The sequence below is a fragment of the Procambarus clarkii genome, chromosome 67, assembly GCF_040958095.1.
Source record: "Procambarus clarkii isolate CNS0578487 chromosome 67, FALCON_Pclarkii_2.0, whole genome shotgun sequence".
In the NCBI taxonomy this organism is placed as follows: Eukaryota; Metazoa; Arthropoda; class Malacostraca; order Decapoda; family Cambaridae; genus Procambarus; species Procambarus clarkii.
In genome coordinates this window covers 26,437,039-26,453,869 of record NC_091216.1, presented here as the reverse complement: position 1 = coordinate 26,453,869, position 16,831 = coordinate 26,437,039, and the positions used below count along the sequence as shown (strand labels likewise).

Genomic DNA, 16,831 nt, shown 5'->3' with positions numbered 1-16,831 from the left:
TAGAAACCAAGTAAATTCGTTACACAGGATCTTCCAGATCAAAAACCATACTGTGTGTGTGTGTGTGTGTAAATATGTAGTAGATATAACTGAGTAAAATAGGTTGGGAGTCAGTACATTAGATGACTGACAGTTAGAATGGTAGGGTGCAAAAGCTAGCAGCTTGATCCTGAAAGCGTAAATCTTAAATGTTTAATATACTGTACAGTAGTACAGTAGTACATGTTTTGCTGTGAGCCCTCTTTTGTTAGGTTAGGAAAAGTTAAGTTGTCATTTAAGCTGCTTTATTTCGTATATAATTGGCAATATCGCATTCATACACAGCATTGTAACATTCTGAACTTTCAGAAGCCTCTATACATCATCTGCGACAATGTCAAGACCCAAAGTGCTTGTCTCCCGATCAGATATACCACAAACAACTCTTGACTTTTTGAATGAAAAGTAAGTTTTGGAGTTTTTAATCAGTTTTTGATTGATTAAATTTTTCCCTTTATAAAATAAAATGCAAGCTTAAAATTTATGAAAAAAGTATTTGCTGCTATTATTAGTTGTGCTAACAAAATCCTATTTTAAGTTATAACTAATCTGTGCAATTTGCTATAATGGGTTGAACCTCTTTTTCCATTCAATTGAGTTTTCTTGCAGTTCTTGGAAGTTAACAAAATATGAAAATTCTTTAAATCTTTTAATGTATCTATATTATATAGGAATATTATTTCTCCCCCAACTTGCAAGTTTGCAATAATAGCAAAAAGTCAGGGGGAATCACTAGGCTTGGGCTTCCCTTAGGTCAATACTGAATGGCATACACTAGATGAGAATTGATTAAAGACATCAGTTTTGAAGCTGAAAAAAGTTTCAGCTGTTATAAATATGTTATACAATACCAACATCATAAAGGCAGAAAAAACTTCCCATCACCCAACAAAAAAGTGCCAAACGGACAACTAAAATCTCCCAAACGTAAAACAAAAAATTCCCAAACGTCCAACAAGAAAGTGCCAAACTGCCAACAAAAAAGTGTCAAATGGCCAACAAAAAATGTTTTAAAGAGCCAACAAAAAAGTTCTGAGTGGCCAACAAAAAAGTTCTAAACAACCAATGAAAAAGTGGCAAACGGCCAACGAAAAGGTGGTAAACAACCAATGAAATAGTGGCAAACAACCAACGAAAAAAGGGCAAATGGCCAACAAAAAAGTGGCAAACAGCCAACGAAAAAGTGGCAAACAGCCAACGAAAAAGGGGCAATTGGCCAAGGAAACAATGGCAAATGGCCAACGAAAAAGGGGCAAACGGCCAACAAAACAGTGGAAAACGGCCAACGAAGAAGTGGCAAACTGCTAACGAAAAAGTGACAAATGGCCAAGAAAACAGTGGCAAACGGCCAACGAAACAAGTGGCAAACGCCGACGAAAAAGTGGCAAACGGCCAATGCCTGATCTAGTACCTCAAGGCGCTCTGCACAGTGCGGTGCGCAGAGCGCCAGTGCTACTTCAGAGTTTTTCTCATAATATCACGATGGTTTGAACTACAAGGAAAGACAACAAGAGCTAACCCTCTCCTTCCTGAAAGACAAGAGTTAGGGGAGACATGATCATTACATACAAAATTCTTAGGGAAATTGATAGGGTAAATAAAGACAGATTATTTAACACAGGCAGTAAATGCTAAGGGATGACACAGGTGGAAACCGAGTACTCAAATGAGCCATAGAAATGTTAGAAAGAAATTTTTAATTGTCAGACAAATAGGTAACAAATGGAATGCATTAGGCAGTGACCACCACGAGACTCCATACACCGTTTCAAATGTAAATATGATAGAGCTCATAGGCTCACGTATCTGTACATCAGTTAAAAGAGGGTTAAGAGGTGGGAGCAAAGAGCCAAAGCTCAACCCCAGCAAATACAATTAATTCATACATTTGTAGTTATGTATTTTTGAATACACTGAACAATATTGCATGAGAAATGGCAGTAAAATAGTTGCTGTTCAAGAATTTTTTGTTTTAATTTAGATTGATATATTTAGTGAATGTACAGTAATCTGTGAAATATTATAATTGCATTGCCAAATTGGCATATGGAAAAAATCTTTTACCAAACTGAAGTTTGGAAGTTCAATATTGCAAGTATTAATTTGCAGACTAATTAATATCTAAATATATATAGCAAAGATTTCCTAGGAGGGTTTGAAGTAATTCAGTTTATTTTCGATAAACAGATGTGAGGTAGATATTTGGAATGAAGCCTTCCCAATTCCACGTGATGAGTTGCTGAAGAGAATCTCTGGAAAAGATGCCCTCTTTTGCCTCCTTACCGAGACGATTGATAAGGCTGTGTTGGATGCAGCTGGTAAGGTGTTTTTATGCACAGTTTTTCAGAGCTATTGCATTCAGTTGCTTTAAGGTAAGATCCCACTGTGCCCTTAGACCGCATCTTGTTAGAACCAGGAAAATCGAGATTTGACGATTGCACCACAGTCGTCTTACAAAAGTACTGTCGTTTTACCTAACATGCAGCACATGTAACTGATTTAATTGACTGTGAGGCTTAAGATATTTGATTAGTTATTAGTACTGTATAATCTAATTTATCCTGTGTTCTGACCCCTGATATGTAGCATTTTATTTTTACTGATGAGTAGAAGAATAGGATAAAAACCTACACTTGTGTATTTGTGAAATGTATGTAAAGAAATTGCACCAGGTCTTTCACACTTTCCTGAGTGCTTTGTCAAGGTCTGAGTGTGTGGTTAGGATGAGACTTACATCTCAATATCTAAAGATTAGACATTGATTAGATTGATTAGACATTGAGATGTAAGCCTCGTCCTAACCACATACTCGGAGATTGATTAGACATTGAGATGTAAGTCTTGTCTTAACCACATACTCAGACCTTGACAAAGCACTCGGGAGAGTGCAAAAACCTTGGTGTAATTACTTTACATAAATTTCACAAATACACAAGTGTGTATTTTTATCCTATGTTATTATGTCTGTGAGAAGACATTACCATTACTTAAATAGAAAAAAAGAAGAATTTTTTAATGTACAAGAGCATATATAAATATGTGAAGGTAATGATTGCACCAGACTGCACATATTTGGTTTTTAAATGATGCCAATTTTGACTTTTGTAGGACCAACTCTAAAAGTGATTGGCACAATGTCTGTTGGACATGATCATCTGAATCTAGAGGAGATAAAAAGACGAGGTATTAAAGTAAGTTCAGTATACTGTTCCTAGATATTAAATATTTACAAGTAAGGTTCCAAAGCGATCGGGGGTTCAACCTTGCATGCATTTTCACAAGAGATCAATGCCGATTATGTAGTTTTCATGTTTTAGTATGGGGTTGAAGTTTGTTATTGATCTTACTGCTGATTTATGTGTAGTAATTATGTGTTACTGTGGTAGTTTTCAGTAATAGCTCCCCAGGCACTGATACCATAGACATTGTATACAGTACATTATTGGATTTTTACAGTATGCCTACAGTTTTAATTTATGAAATTTTTTGAATATGGAAATTAAAGGTCAGTTTACTGTTTGTGTGCAGTATACTTGTACGAAAGAATTTACCTTTTGTTCTGCTCAATTTTGGTATTCTTAGATCTTGTTATATAATACATAATGATGTCCGAGTTGCATACTCACTGCCCATCAGAAATAAATTGGCATGATGTAATGTAGTAATGCAGGGTGAAACATCTAGTATGTTGCTTAGTATAGTATACAGTAAGTAGGTTAGGTTTAAGTAGTTGGAAGTGTTCTCAAGCAGTGGACCTTTCACATATAGGTTGGATACACTCCAGGGGTCTTGACTGATGCCACTGCCGAGCTCACCGTCGCATTACTACTGGCAACATCACGCAGACTATTTGAGGCACATGCAGAGCTCCTCAAGTAAGTTCAATTTAGTTCTAACTTCTGCTTTCTATTTTTTATTATAAACTATTCGGATACCTTATACAGTGGTTTTCTGTGAGGGCTGCTATGGATGGCCTCATTGCTGGCAACCTGGATAGCTGCACCTGATTCTAATCTCACCAGGGTCTTGAGCGCCATTGTCAGCCTACTGGGAAGCCTTAACATGGCCTCTATTGGCACATAGAACTGAGGATACCAGATCATTAAGACCAAGAAAAAGTCACTAGTAGGTAGAGCATTTCAAACTAAGCTTTCTAATATGCTACACTCACCCAAGGTTTATGTAAGGAGAGGGAAATTTGATTACATATTTTGGTTTTACAAGGTAGCCAACTCCATCAAAATATTAAATGTGAACCCTATTTAATTAAAATTAATTAATCAATCAATTAATCCATGGAATAACTGGGATCTCTCGGTAAATTTCATAAATACACCCAAGAAAGATAGTGTAGTGTATATGCTACTTTATTAAAACAGTTAACAATGAAAAGCATCAGCGAGAGTACTCAAGCTATGGGTAGTGATGTTTATCAGTGTTACACTGATGGCTCTATAGAAGAAGGTGGAACATATACTGGATGCACATGTAATATATTTAAATAATCTTCTCTTGCTCATACAGCAAAGAAGCATGTCAGTGACTGGGTTAGTACAGTATGACTCAAACTGAACTTGCAGGTACAGTACGTATACTTGGCCGCTGACTTTTCAAAATACAAAGACAGTAAAATTATGTACTGAGACTCGCAGAGTGCCCTCCTGGCATTAAACACACACACACACACACAGTATTAGCACCCAGAAAATAATCGGTGATATTTGAATGAATGTTTTAGCTTCTAAAGTAAATAGATTTGAGATTGAATTCCCTTGGATACCATCACATGTTGACATCTCAAATCATGAAACTGCTAATACAGTATGTTTGCAAAGACAGCTTGTAGTAGACCAGTAGTAAAAATTAATATGGGTGTTTCAGTTGTAGTGACAAAGAAAATACCTAAATGAATGTCCATTTAAAACCTTACTGACCTAACAAATTCACAAAGACCTGTAAGCTATAGCATTAAACATTATGATGAATACCATGAGGAGACATTTATATATGAAACTAGTAGAGCACGATAGAGCAGCCATGTTATGTAAATTTTTCTGTTATCAATAGATGGTGCTAAAGGTCAAGTGAGCTACTGGAAAAAATCCCATTATCTTTGTGCACAAGTATTAAGCTATTGGATCACTTGTAAAATCATGGATAGGAATGTAAAGTTTGTCAATACTATAAATTTACTATACACAATAATTTCTATGTATTAATGTGTAAATACATGTAGAGTAAAAGCATACATACCAGTGTAATTTCGACTGTTTGTGGGTTGCAATATTGGCTTCTGAGCACAACTTCATAAACACACCAGATCAATACTGTGGTAAAGATAATTCTTGTTTAATACAGTATATAATCGACTAACATAGGGGCATTGATTCAGAGTTGTTGTTTTATTATGTGCACAAATTTCCTTTAGCATTTATACTGTAAATTTCAAGTATTGCTCTAAAGTTTCTAGCATTTGGAGTTTTATAGGCCTGCTGCAGTGGTCGTTAATTCTTAAGCTCATGTGTTCTTACTGAAATATTTTGTTAAGATACTAAATATTTAATTGTACACCGAATAGAGCTAATACTACTAAAACTATTTATTTTTAACAGTGGGGGTTGGGGAAAATGTGCCTGGTCACCTCTGTGGATGACTGGTTGGGGCCTAGCTGGTTCAACTGTTGGCATCTTTGGCCTGGGAAGAATTGGTCAAGGTGTGCTGCGAAGGTTACAAGGATTTGGTGTAAAACGTTTCATATATTCTGGCCGTTCCCCAAGAAAGGAAGGTACGTAATGATATACCGTAGTTAACCATAGTTTAAAATATGGGTAAAGACAAGGCTGTGTTGCAAAAGTTTATAAAGGAGGAGTATTTGTACTGTGTGTGTGTACACCTGATAGAAAACACAGTGTTAAAGCTGTGAATTTATGAACAAACATGAACTCTGGGATTGATGTTCACTGGAAGAGACAAAGACACTTTACAGTGTTCTAGTGCAGCCCAAGAATCAGACTCCAATGAGGGTCTACCCCGACTAACTACAGGTGTGGCCTTAACCCCCCAAGGACCACCTCCGAGCAGCAGGGACACAACCTCTCTATGGGAGAACTTGACTGAGAGGATGGAAGGCAACAGTTGCATTGTCAAATTCCTTACCACAAATAATTCAAACCACATTGATTCTATCCTTTGTTGAAGTACTTACTGCTCTGCAGTAGTTTTTATTCCAAAGCTGTTCAGCATACAATATAGACAACTGTAATCCTTTGACCTTGTCTTCCCCCCCTCAATGAATGATAATAAATAAAATGAGGAGTGGATGGATAAGCTGATTATTTCTGTGGGGGAAGCCCCGGAAGCTCCAGGGAGCCTCTGGGGCTCTACCCAGAAAATGGCGTTTCATTATATTCAACGCTGGTTTTTAATATGGAATAAAAATTAAAATATTTGATGATATTAATCTGTAGCAGGAAGTGGTAAATGACATATTGTATCAGGATTGAGAAGATAATATTGTAATATTCAGTACACTACTTAACACTTTGGCATGACCGGCGGAACACCCGCATCACACCGAAAGGTAGGCCTAGCATTGCCGGTGAGCACACCACCCAATGTCAAACGCTTTCACTTACAATGTTTATACCTAATAATAAGACTAACTAAAAATCACTGCATGATGCCGAGAGCATCATCACTTACTCTGAGTGTGTTGTTTTAATGACGCTGAGAGTGTCATCACTCACTCTGCGTGTATTTTTTAATGATGCCGAGAGTGTCATCACCCATTCTGCATGTGTTGTTTTAATGATGCCGAGAGTGTCATCAGGGTGCCAAAGTGTTAAGATGTACAGGATGCAAGAGGGAAAATTAAATTAATGGTACATTATACTGAAGTAGGTTAATATTAATTATCTCATATAAAATTTTAAAATTTAGATGGTCAGTGAATAATTTTTTTTAACAAACCAGGTGAGGAAATGGGTGCCGAGTATGTTTCTTTTGACGTGCTTCTACGTGATTCAGACTTTATCACAGTGACATGTGCCCTCAATGATGAAACACATGAAATATTTGATGATGCAGCATTTACAAAGATGAAGAGTTCTGCCATCATTGTCAACACTTCTCGCGGAGGTATGTACTCCAAGCTGATTTTTTATTTTAATTTACTGTATTTTTGCTCTCAAATTCACTAGCAGGCACAGTGTTTTGAGCAAGTCTTACAACTAACAGAGATGTTGTAGTAAATTTAAGGTTTTGCAGTGCAACTGTCAATCTTAAATGAATAAAAAAGTATTGCAAGCATTTTAGCATCAATATTATAAGAGACATAGTAGTGAAAGATGAATTACCCAAGATGTACAAACTGCATAAATCAGTTGATTTAAATGTTAGAGGAAAAGTGTACATGCATATGATAGGTATTTTTAATTGTTTTGCCTGGTGTAATATGACTTTCTGTGGCAGAGATGCCAGAGTAAACACAAAAAATAGGATAGGCTTAGAAATGTGGAAGCTAGAAAAGCAATATTGTAATTAGAATGACACTAGCATGAAGAATGAATTGAGATGGATAACTAACAGCATAATGAGATGGATAACTAACAGCATAATGAGATGGATAACTAACAGCATATAAAAGAAAAGGAAAAAGAAATATGAATCTGTACTAATATGTAAAAGAAGTTCTATCTTCTTTTCTGAGGAATATGTAGAGTTATATTTAAGGAATGTTTTCAGGTCTGTAGAATCTGTACTGAATATAAAACTGATTGTGTTGGATTTCTAGAAAATGGGAGACGGGTTTAATTTATCTTCTTTTTTTTTTTTTAGTATTTTGTTAAGCCAAAACCTGTAAACAAAATTCTGTAGTTATCCCATTAAAATTCAGATGCATTACTTATTTACAGGTGTCATTAATCAAGATGCTCTGATCAAAGCTCTGAAGACCAACAAGATTCGTGCAGCAGGACTGGATGTGATGGTGCCAGAACCCCTCCCTCCAGACCATGAGCTTACTACTCTGCCTAATTGCAGTGAGTTGACCGTTCTGTTTCACATCTTTTGGGGAGTTTTTTCCAGTGAGGGTTACCTTACCTTGAGGTGTTTTCGGGGCCTAGCGTCCCCGCAGCCCGGTTGTCGACCAGGCCTCCTCCGTCGTCCAGGTTGTTGACCAGGGTGGTCAAGGATCCCCCTGCACTGCGAAGGAGCCAGGTTTTGGCCTTTACTCTAGTAGACTTTTAAGGACTCAAAATGACTGCTGTGACTTACAGGTATGGAGCCATGTCAGTGCTGCTAGCTACAGGGAGCCTCCAAAGCCCCCCCTCCCTCCCTTCCTATCAGAAAGTAGCATTTTATTATATTTAACGCTTGTTTTTTCAGGTCTGTAATGCTTGTTTGAAATGCATGATGTGGAGAAGTATACCATGTGAACAGTTGACTAGTAGGCTGGAAGAAAGTGTGTCAGGCTATAATGTTAGTTCCATTTAGTTGCTTTATTCTGTGTATATTTGACACTTGGCATGTATAGTGAACATGTCTGTCTGTGAACCTTCATTCATCAGAACAGTGCCATTTTCCAAGGTATGGGTTTCCCCCATTGGTCTACTGAGTGGTTATACTTAGTTTGTGTATTTCTTTCCCTTGGATTGTTTTGAGTGATGTAGTCTTATATAATTTTCTTAAGATATTCCAAATGTCTTGAAGTGTAGTCATCTGTTAAAGCAAAAATAAATTATATTGATACTAATTTGCACCAGAATTCGTCATAGTTATGTTACAGCATGTTTCTGATGCTAATGTTGCAACTAGTCGGCATGTACCATACCATATTTAGACTGGGCATCTGAAGGTCCTGCTCAGTTATGCCTAAAATGTTTATACTCTCTTTTCGTTTTCTAACTTAGTTTTTGGATATATATTTAACTTTGATATCAACATACCAAATGAATTTGCTAGATTATTGGACACAAAACAAACTTTTATAATGGCTTATGCATTATAGTGCTGAATATATGAATGTTTCTGAACATTTAAACATTTCTCATGTATTTTTTAACATTCCTCATTTATTTAACATAAACATAAAAATATGGAAATGTGCACACATGACCAGTCTATATCCATGTAAGAAGAAAACAAATATAATTTTCAAATTTTTCTGGCAGGTAATTTGCAAAGCAGTGTGAAGATATTCACAAGCACAGCACTTACCATCTTGAGTAAAAGCTGTTGACTAGACCACACACTAGAAGGAGAAAGAACGACGACGTTTCGGTCCGTCCTGGACCATTCTCAAATCCTTGAGAATGACTTGAGAATGGTCCAGGACGGACCGAAACGTCGTCGTCCCTTCACCTTCTAGTGTGTGGTCTGGTCAACATACTTTAGCCACGTTATTGTGACTCATCGCCTGCATGAGTAAAAGCTAGTTGCCCGAGGTATCTCTGGATGGTCCATTGATAAACTATGCCTATACAGTACTGTGTTCCCCCCCTACAAGAAAGAAGGAAGTGATTTGGGGGAATTGTGAGGGGGGATGGCATGATTTAGTGTCATTGGAATGCTAAAGTATTAATATGGTTTTAGTAGGCATTAGGATGTACGGACCTTTTTAAAGCTAAAATATTAATTTTATGAAGCTTGAAGTTACATGCCATTCATTATTGACTTGAATCATTTTAAAAAAGACCTGTTAAACCCTGAATTTTACTCATTCTAAAAGAGACCCATGAATTTCAGCACTAATTCCTCACATTGGGAGTGCCGAAACAACAACAAGGGAGGCTATGGCTAATCTGACTGCCTCCAACATCATTGCTGGGCTAGAGGGTCGTCCGATGCCCGCCTGCCTCTGTTGATGATGGCTGAAAACTAACCATTATATATTTTAGATCATAAAACATTATTTGTAACATAACTATAATCTATACATACATTTATTTATATTTGAAGAGCAAATATGGCTGCTCCCTGCTTGTTCTAGTGCCTGAAAAATGTTTGGAGGGCGTGAAAACTCATATAAATTCATGAAATTTAGCCTTGAATGCCCCCCCTATAACTAGTTTTGCCATCAGTTTGTATAAATTTGAACTGTGGGATCTGTAAGATGCTGACTGGTTAAGTTAAATTGTGTAAGATGTTCAAGACTTTATCTTTAAATTCCATCCTCACATTCGTTGAATAGCATGATATCTTTACCAACATTTTAGGAAATAATAACATTAGCAAACTAAAATAATTTAGTTTGTTAATGAAAAAATATTATTAATAAACTAATGATATCCTTTTATGTGAAGGAAATCACCCATCCAGCAAACAACATAAGTATTTCTTCCTAGTACTCACTTTATCCTTAACCACTCAAACTTCCCAATTATAAGTTTGATTGTACCTGTATTTGATTGTAAGAAAATAAAATGTCAAAATGAGTGATGTGTATAATGGTGTGGCAAGTCTTGAGGACAGAATAAAACATCTTAGCTGGAATCTGGATATTATTTAGAAATTCCTGTCACCAAGATGTCTTACTGACGAACAATTTGAATAATTTTCGAATTGGATTATTACGCAAGAAGTGTGTTCAAAGCGAGTTAGATCCAAGCTAGCTTAGTAATAGTATGCATCCCTCAGTCTCAAGAGACTATGAAGTTGTGCTCTGCTTGTTGGTCTGGAGTGGCCTTTCCAGGGCATAAATCCAGGGTAGGTTGATACAGGGGAGAAGCTGTCACCACATGCAGCAGGTCCCACCTCTCAATGGCGCCGAAAGTCTCCAATGGAAAGGCAAACGCCAATACAATTGATTCCAGCGCTGTCGCGGGAACTGTCAGAATGAGTTTAAAGGCAACAACGAACTGCCCAACTCTGGAGTTTACCTCGAGGTTGGTAAAAGAATGCACAGGGACAAATCCACGAGGGCCGTGATGAGGATTTGTTCATTTGATGTATTACGTTAGTGTGATTTCTGTGTGTAATGCACAGGGACTCCAAACTCGGAGGCCGTCGTGGTCGGGACTGGAGAAGAACCACCCCAGCAAGGGCAGGAACGACTCCAGCCTCCTGTAGCTGATCGTGGGCCGCACGAGCCCCAGGAGGTGGACAACCGATCCCCGCACCTACGGGTACAAGACAGAGATTGTCATAGCCCCCTTTCACCCGAGGGCGGCTTCCTTCATGACCCAACAGAAGGAAGAGTAATAATTACAACAATTATTATTAATAATATTATTACAATAATATAATTAATTATCCCTAAAAATCTGTTAATTATGTATAGTTCAGAAGCTGTGCACATTTTTTTTTATTTTTATATATTTAGTCATTCTCAAATTTAAAATTGTATGTATCTTATTCTTATTTTGTCAATATACTGTACATATTACCTCTATAATAGTCAATAATATGTTTTTAATGTGTCATAAAGCAAAACTCCAGCATGAGGCATATTTTGCTGTAAAAAAGTAAATAACTTAAAATTATGTTACTCCCTTATGTCTTCTACATTTTATACTGATATCCATCAATGTCATTAGAATGGTAACAATTAATGTTCTCTAATTACATACATACATACATACTTATATATATATATATATATATATATATATATATATATATATATATATATATATATATATATATATATATATATATATATATTTATATATATTTATATATATTTATATATATATTTATATATATATTTATATATATATATATATATGCAACAATGATCACAAAAACACTGATCCAAGTATGCAGAATAACCACATATGAAAAATAGAAAATGCTTAACGCGTTTTCGGCTAATTCGCCTTCATCAGAGCAAAGTAGAATCAATTGATTCTACTTTGCTCTGATGAAGGCGAATTAGCCGAAAACGCGTTAAGCATTTTCTATTTTTCATATGTGGTTATTCTGCATATATATATATATATATATATATATATATATATATATATATATATATATATATATATATATATATATATATATATATATATATATATATTGTGACGGTAACGCGTTGGTGTTCGGCTGTTCAAAGCTAGGGGTATGGCCTCGTCACATAGAATTAAAAAAAAATAGAAAATCTGGAACTTCGTCTGTGGTAAGGTAAGGAGAAGACACACAAAACACAAGTAAATTTTAACAATGGAATTTTAATTACGTTAGATAAACAAAACATGAATAAAATGGACATACAAATTCGTATAATAAAATAAATCAATCAAAATAATAAGAAGAATTAAATGACAAAGTGAAAAGTTATGTTAAGACAAGTGAATAATAACAAGCTGTGCAATATACAATAAAATGAGAGGTGCAGGAATATTGGCTTCAAGCTATCACCTCTCTTAGTACACGTAAGCCAAAGCTTTAGTCTACCAGGAAGAAGTGTTAACCGTATGAAAGCACTGAATATTCTGAGGACTGAGGTCGTGGCGGCCCCAGACATCAAGTAGTGTGGTGGGTGGAGTGCAGTTGCAGCTAGACCGGCGGCCAATCAGCGAGGAGCCGGCAACAAGACAGGTAGTTTGGCGGTTTGAGGCTGAGCAGGTGTTCCTGGCTGCATACGTTTTGCTCTCTGGCAAACCTTGGAGATGTTGTTGTCGTTGTTGGACATTTCTTCCATAGTAGTTTTATATATTGGTAACGACGTACTTTTGGAGGGAAGAGCAGGCTCAATCTCTTGAAGGAGATTATCGTCACAATATATATATATATATATATATATATATATATATATATATATATATATATATATATATATATATATATATATATATATATATATGTCGTACCTAGTAGCCAGAACGCACTTCTCAGCCTACTATGCAAGGCCCGATTTGCCTAATAAGCCAAGTTTTCCTGAATTAATATATTTTCTTTAATTTTTTTCTTATGAAATGATAAAGCTACCCATTTCATTATGTATGAGGTCAATTTTTTTTATTGGAGCTAAAATTAACGTAGATATATGACCGAACCTAACCAACCCTACCTAACCTAACCTATCCTATCTTTATAGGTTAGGTTAGGTAGCCGAAAAAGTTAGGTTAGGTTAGGTTAGGTAGGTTAGGTAGTCGGAAAACAATTAATTCAGTAAAACTTGGCTTATCAGGCAAATCGAGCCTTGCATAGTAGGCTGAGAAGTGCGTTCTGGCTACTAGGTACGACATATATATATATATATATATGTCGTACCTAGTAGCCAGAACTCACTTTTTGGCCTACTATGCATGGCCCGATTTGCCTAATAAGACAAGTTTTCCTGAATTAATATATTTTTTCTAATTTTTTTCTTATGAAATGATAAAGCTACCCATTTCATTATGTATGAGGTCAATTTTTTTTTATTGGAGTTAAAATTAACGTAGATATATGACCGAACCTAACCAACCCAACCTAACCTAACCTAACCTATCTTTATAGGTTAGGTTTGGTTAGGTAGCCGAAAAAGTTAGGTTAGGTTAGGTTAGGTAGGTTAGGTAGTCGAAAAACAATTAACTCATGAAAACTTGGCTTATTAGGCAAATCGGGCCTTGCATAGTAGGCTGAGAAGTGCGTTCTGGCTACTAGGTACGACATATATATATATACATACATATATATATATATATATATATATATATATATATATATATATATATATATATATATATATATATATATATATATTGGTGTATACTGGCAGCAGGTTTTCTTTCAAACATGTTTCATTGAATATGACCACATATTCTGTATTTATTATTTTCTGGTTTAGGGCTTCTATCCCTCTAACTATTTTCTTAGCATTAGGGCTTAGTTGAAATAGGAGTTCTCCAAAACTCATTTTCGTACTTTTAAGGTGAAGAAAAGAAGTGATTTACTATAGAGTGTATTACACTTATTTATACAATTTGCACAACGTTTCGAACCTCCATGGTTCACTCTCAAGTGAACAGATCTTACAATGCTGGTTGATTTTATACCCGCACTAGGTCAGGTGATAATACAATAAAGGAGAAAACATGGGGGGATACATAAGGGATAAATGTGAGGTGAAACATAGAGATAACTGCAGAAGGCTTATTGGCCCATACGAGGCATCTCCTATCTAAACACAAAGATCTAATCTTTTTTGTTAAGAAGTTCCTTACTATAACTTCCACTAATTATGCACCCCATGTTTCTTCCACACGACAGCCTGGGGTTTCTTGATTCCCAATCTATCTCTCCGTGATTTAGTAATTTTGCTCTCCTGTGTGTGTGTGTATTCACAAGAATGTTTGAGGAAGTAAAGGCAAATAGTGAATGCTGTATACTGGGGTTGTGATTAGGTATCATAAATGGAATGCAACACCACCTAACAGCTTCTCTGTTATGCAAAATATGCATTTCAATGTCCCCCAAAATTCCTTAAAACGGTGTATGTAGAAGTTCTTTATATCAATAGCAAGTAATAGTATTAATAATTTTTATTCATAAGAATGTTAGTCCAAAGAATATAAAAGGAAGGAACAATTGTCGAAACAGGTGTTACTCATACAAATAAAGTCACTTATACAAAAAACATTTCAGGGAAAACTTAGAATAATTTACAGTAGATAAAAACCTATTTTAAGAGTGTAAAGGGGTAAACACTTAATACTAAAAGAGACGTAAGCTAACTTAAGTTAGAATGTTCAAGAAATATAATAAGTGATATACTGTATATTATACAGGCGATATCTCGTGATGACAGGCAAGACTGTTACATTATGGAATCTGTAATTCTAGCAATATCACAGTAGTTTTTATCATTAAAAATGGAAACAGAACACAAAGGTGTAATTTATTAAAGCTACTAGAACATACCATACAGAAGATTGGTAAAATTTAATGGTTTATTTGAGGTAAACACTTGTAATGTTTTATTGTTATGTCAGTTGTGACAATAAACACAGATAATAATAAAATATATATAATTGGATGAATATAGTCTACAGGAGTTTGCAGGTGGTGTGGTGTGACCATTGCTTGCAGCAAGCAATGGTGTGACGGCAGGTTGGTGATTCGGGTGCACGCTGAATATCAACAGTGTTGAAGATGTGCGAAATCTCGCAAACATTTGTACTGAACCACTCTTGGAGTTAGATTGATGATTCGCTATCGACTGCTTATATTACCAGTCCTACACTTCACTTGATCATCCTCTAGCAGGTTTTGAAAGAGGTTTTGGGAACGCTTTTGCCTGAAAAGCTATAAATATTAATGGCTTTACAAGAATGTAAAAATATAAATGCTATGTGCTCTCATAAACCCAATGTACATTCTTGTATATATATAAATAAATAAATAAATATTAACTACACTTGGGAAGAGGTATTAATTGTAATTTGTGGACTAGGTAGAATTAACAGAGCCATCTCATTATCTTCATGTATACTAATGAGAATATGGGGCAAGTATATTACTGACATAGTATACTTGCTACACACTTACAAATAAACAAGGCAATCATTTAGGTCTTTCAGTAAGCAATTTTACAAATATGTATACAATAATCAGATGACACTGAAGAAAGGACATAAATTTTAAATACAATTGAAGATAATAGTAACACAAAAATACCTTATTACGAGGGGAAATACGAGTAAAATTAGTTACATGATATAAAGTATTTCTTAGTATCCTTTTTTTTTAAACTGGTTAGAAGATGTACAGCTTTTAATTACATTTGGGAGGTCATTCTACAATTTGGGACCCTTGAGTTACATAGCATTTCTGCTTTGGTTGAGTCTCTAGGAATATCCGAGTTTTTGTTTCTCGTGTGGTGCCCATGATTTCTGTTACAGCTTTCCAGAAAGCACTAAGGTCAGGATTGACATTGCAGTTCAGAGTTTTATTGATATGGAGTATCCTTGACAGTATGTGCAGAGATTTGATATTTAACATGTTCAAAGATTTCAGTGAGGAAGCACAGTGGTGTATGGGACTGGAGTTTGTTATTGTTCTAATTGCTGATTTTTGTTCAGTACATTATAGTACTATAATAAAGTACATTACATTACAGTAAATGAAATCTGATAAGAAATATTGCTGGAACAACCGTGGACATCTTCAAGAGAAAACTAGATAGTTTTCTTCAAGAAGTGCTGGACCAACCGGGCTGTGGTGGATATGTAGGCTTGTGGGCGCTCCAAGCAAACTCCTGTTGGACCAAGCTCTCACAAGTCAAGCCTGGCCTCGGGCCAGGCTTGGGGAGTAGAAGAATTCCCAGAATCCCATCAAGCAGGTTCATTGTAGGTTTGGCCTTGGTGTTCCTGGCAAATCATTGAAAACTGCTCAGAATTCTACATAGTTTTGCCCAGTGATTTAATGATGCATTACTTGTGGTCACTGGACATGACCACAAGTAATACATCACTAAGTCACATATATAAGTAAGAGGAGAAGCCCAGTGCATCATGACATAGCGTAATGGCTGCAAGGTAGCAAGGTATGATCAAGGGAGCTGCTCATTACACGGATGTTCTTCAAGGTGTGTTATCACTGTATGGTTAGGAGTTTGGTTTGTATTTTTACCTGATTTACCTGAGGGACACTAACCCTAGTGGTCTTGGCGAGGACAGGAAGCCGGCGGCTTGTCGAAGGTCCCCTCATTTGCCTTGGGGGATCTTCTGATCTTTTCTGGGTATATTTTAAAACTCAACACAGTTTTGGCAGGTACGGCTTCAGCGGGTAGGCTATTCCATGGGTTAATAACCCTGTAGGTGAAAAAGCATATCCTGTTCTCTTTCTCTCTCAAAAAAAAAAATAAAAATAA

At 35.9% G+C, this 16,831-nt stretch overlaps 1 protein-coding gene and 1 long non-coding RNA gene across 3 annotated transcripts in view; one reads left to right on the top strand and one right to left on the bottom strand.

The window, feature by feature from the left end:
- LOC123767627 (glyoxylate reductase/hydroxypyruvate reductase) overlaps positions 1-10,530 on the top strand; it is a 58,555-nt gene extending 48,025 nt beyond the window's left edge. For both annotated transcript variants that reach the window (XM_045757452.1, XM_045757451.2), the window contains exons 2-9: positions 349-444; positions 2,227-2,357; positions 3,148-3,230; positions 3,808-3,914; positions 5,652-5,824; positions 7,012-7,176; positions 7,953-8,078; positions 9,784-10,530. In XM_045757452.1, the coding sequence (XP_045613408.1) occupies positions 349-444; positions 2,227-2,357; positions 3,148-3,230; positions 3,808-3,914; positions 5,652-5,824; positions 7,012-7,176; positions 7,953-8,078; positions 9,784-9,902 (1,000 nt within the window). In that variant the 3' untranslated portion in view covers positions 9,903-10,530. The remainder of the gene's footprint in view (positions 1-348; positions 445-2,226; positions 2,358-3,147; positions 3,231-3,807; positions 3,915-5,651; positions 5,825-7,011; positions 7,177-7,952; positions 8,079-9,783) is intronic.
- A 3,378-nt stretch (positions 10,531-13,908) lies between these two features.
- The window catches only part of LOC123767629 (uncharacterized), a 38,175-nt gene continuing 35,252 nt past the window's right edge, over positions 13,909-16,831 (bottom strand). Inside the window, exon 3 of the long non-coding RNA XR_006773988.2 lies at positions 13,909-16,328. This is a non-coding gene — a long non-coding RNA (uncharacterized lncRNA). The remainder of the gene's footprint in view (positions 16,329-16,831) is intronic.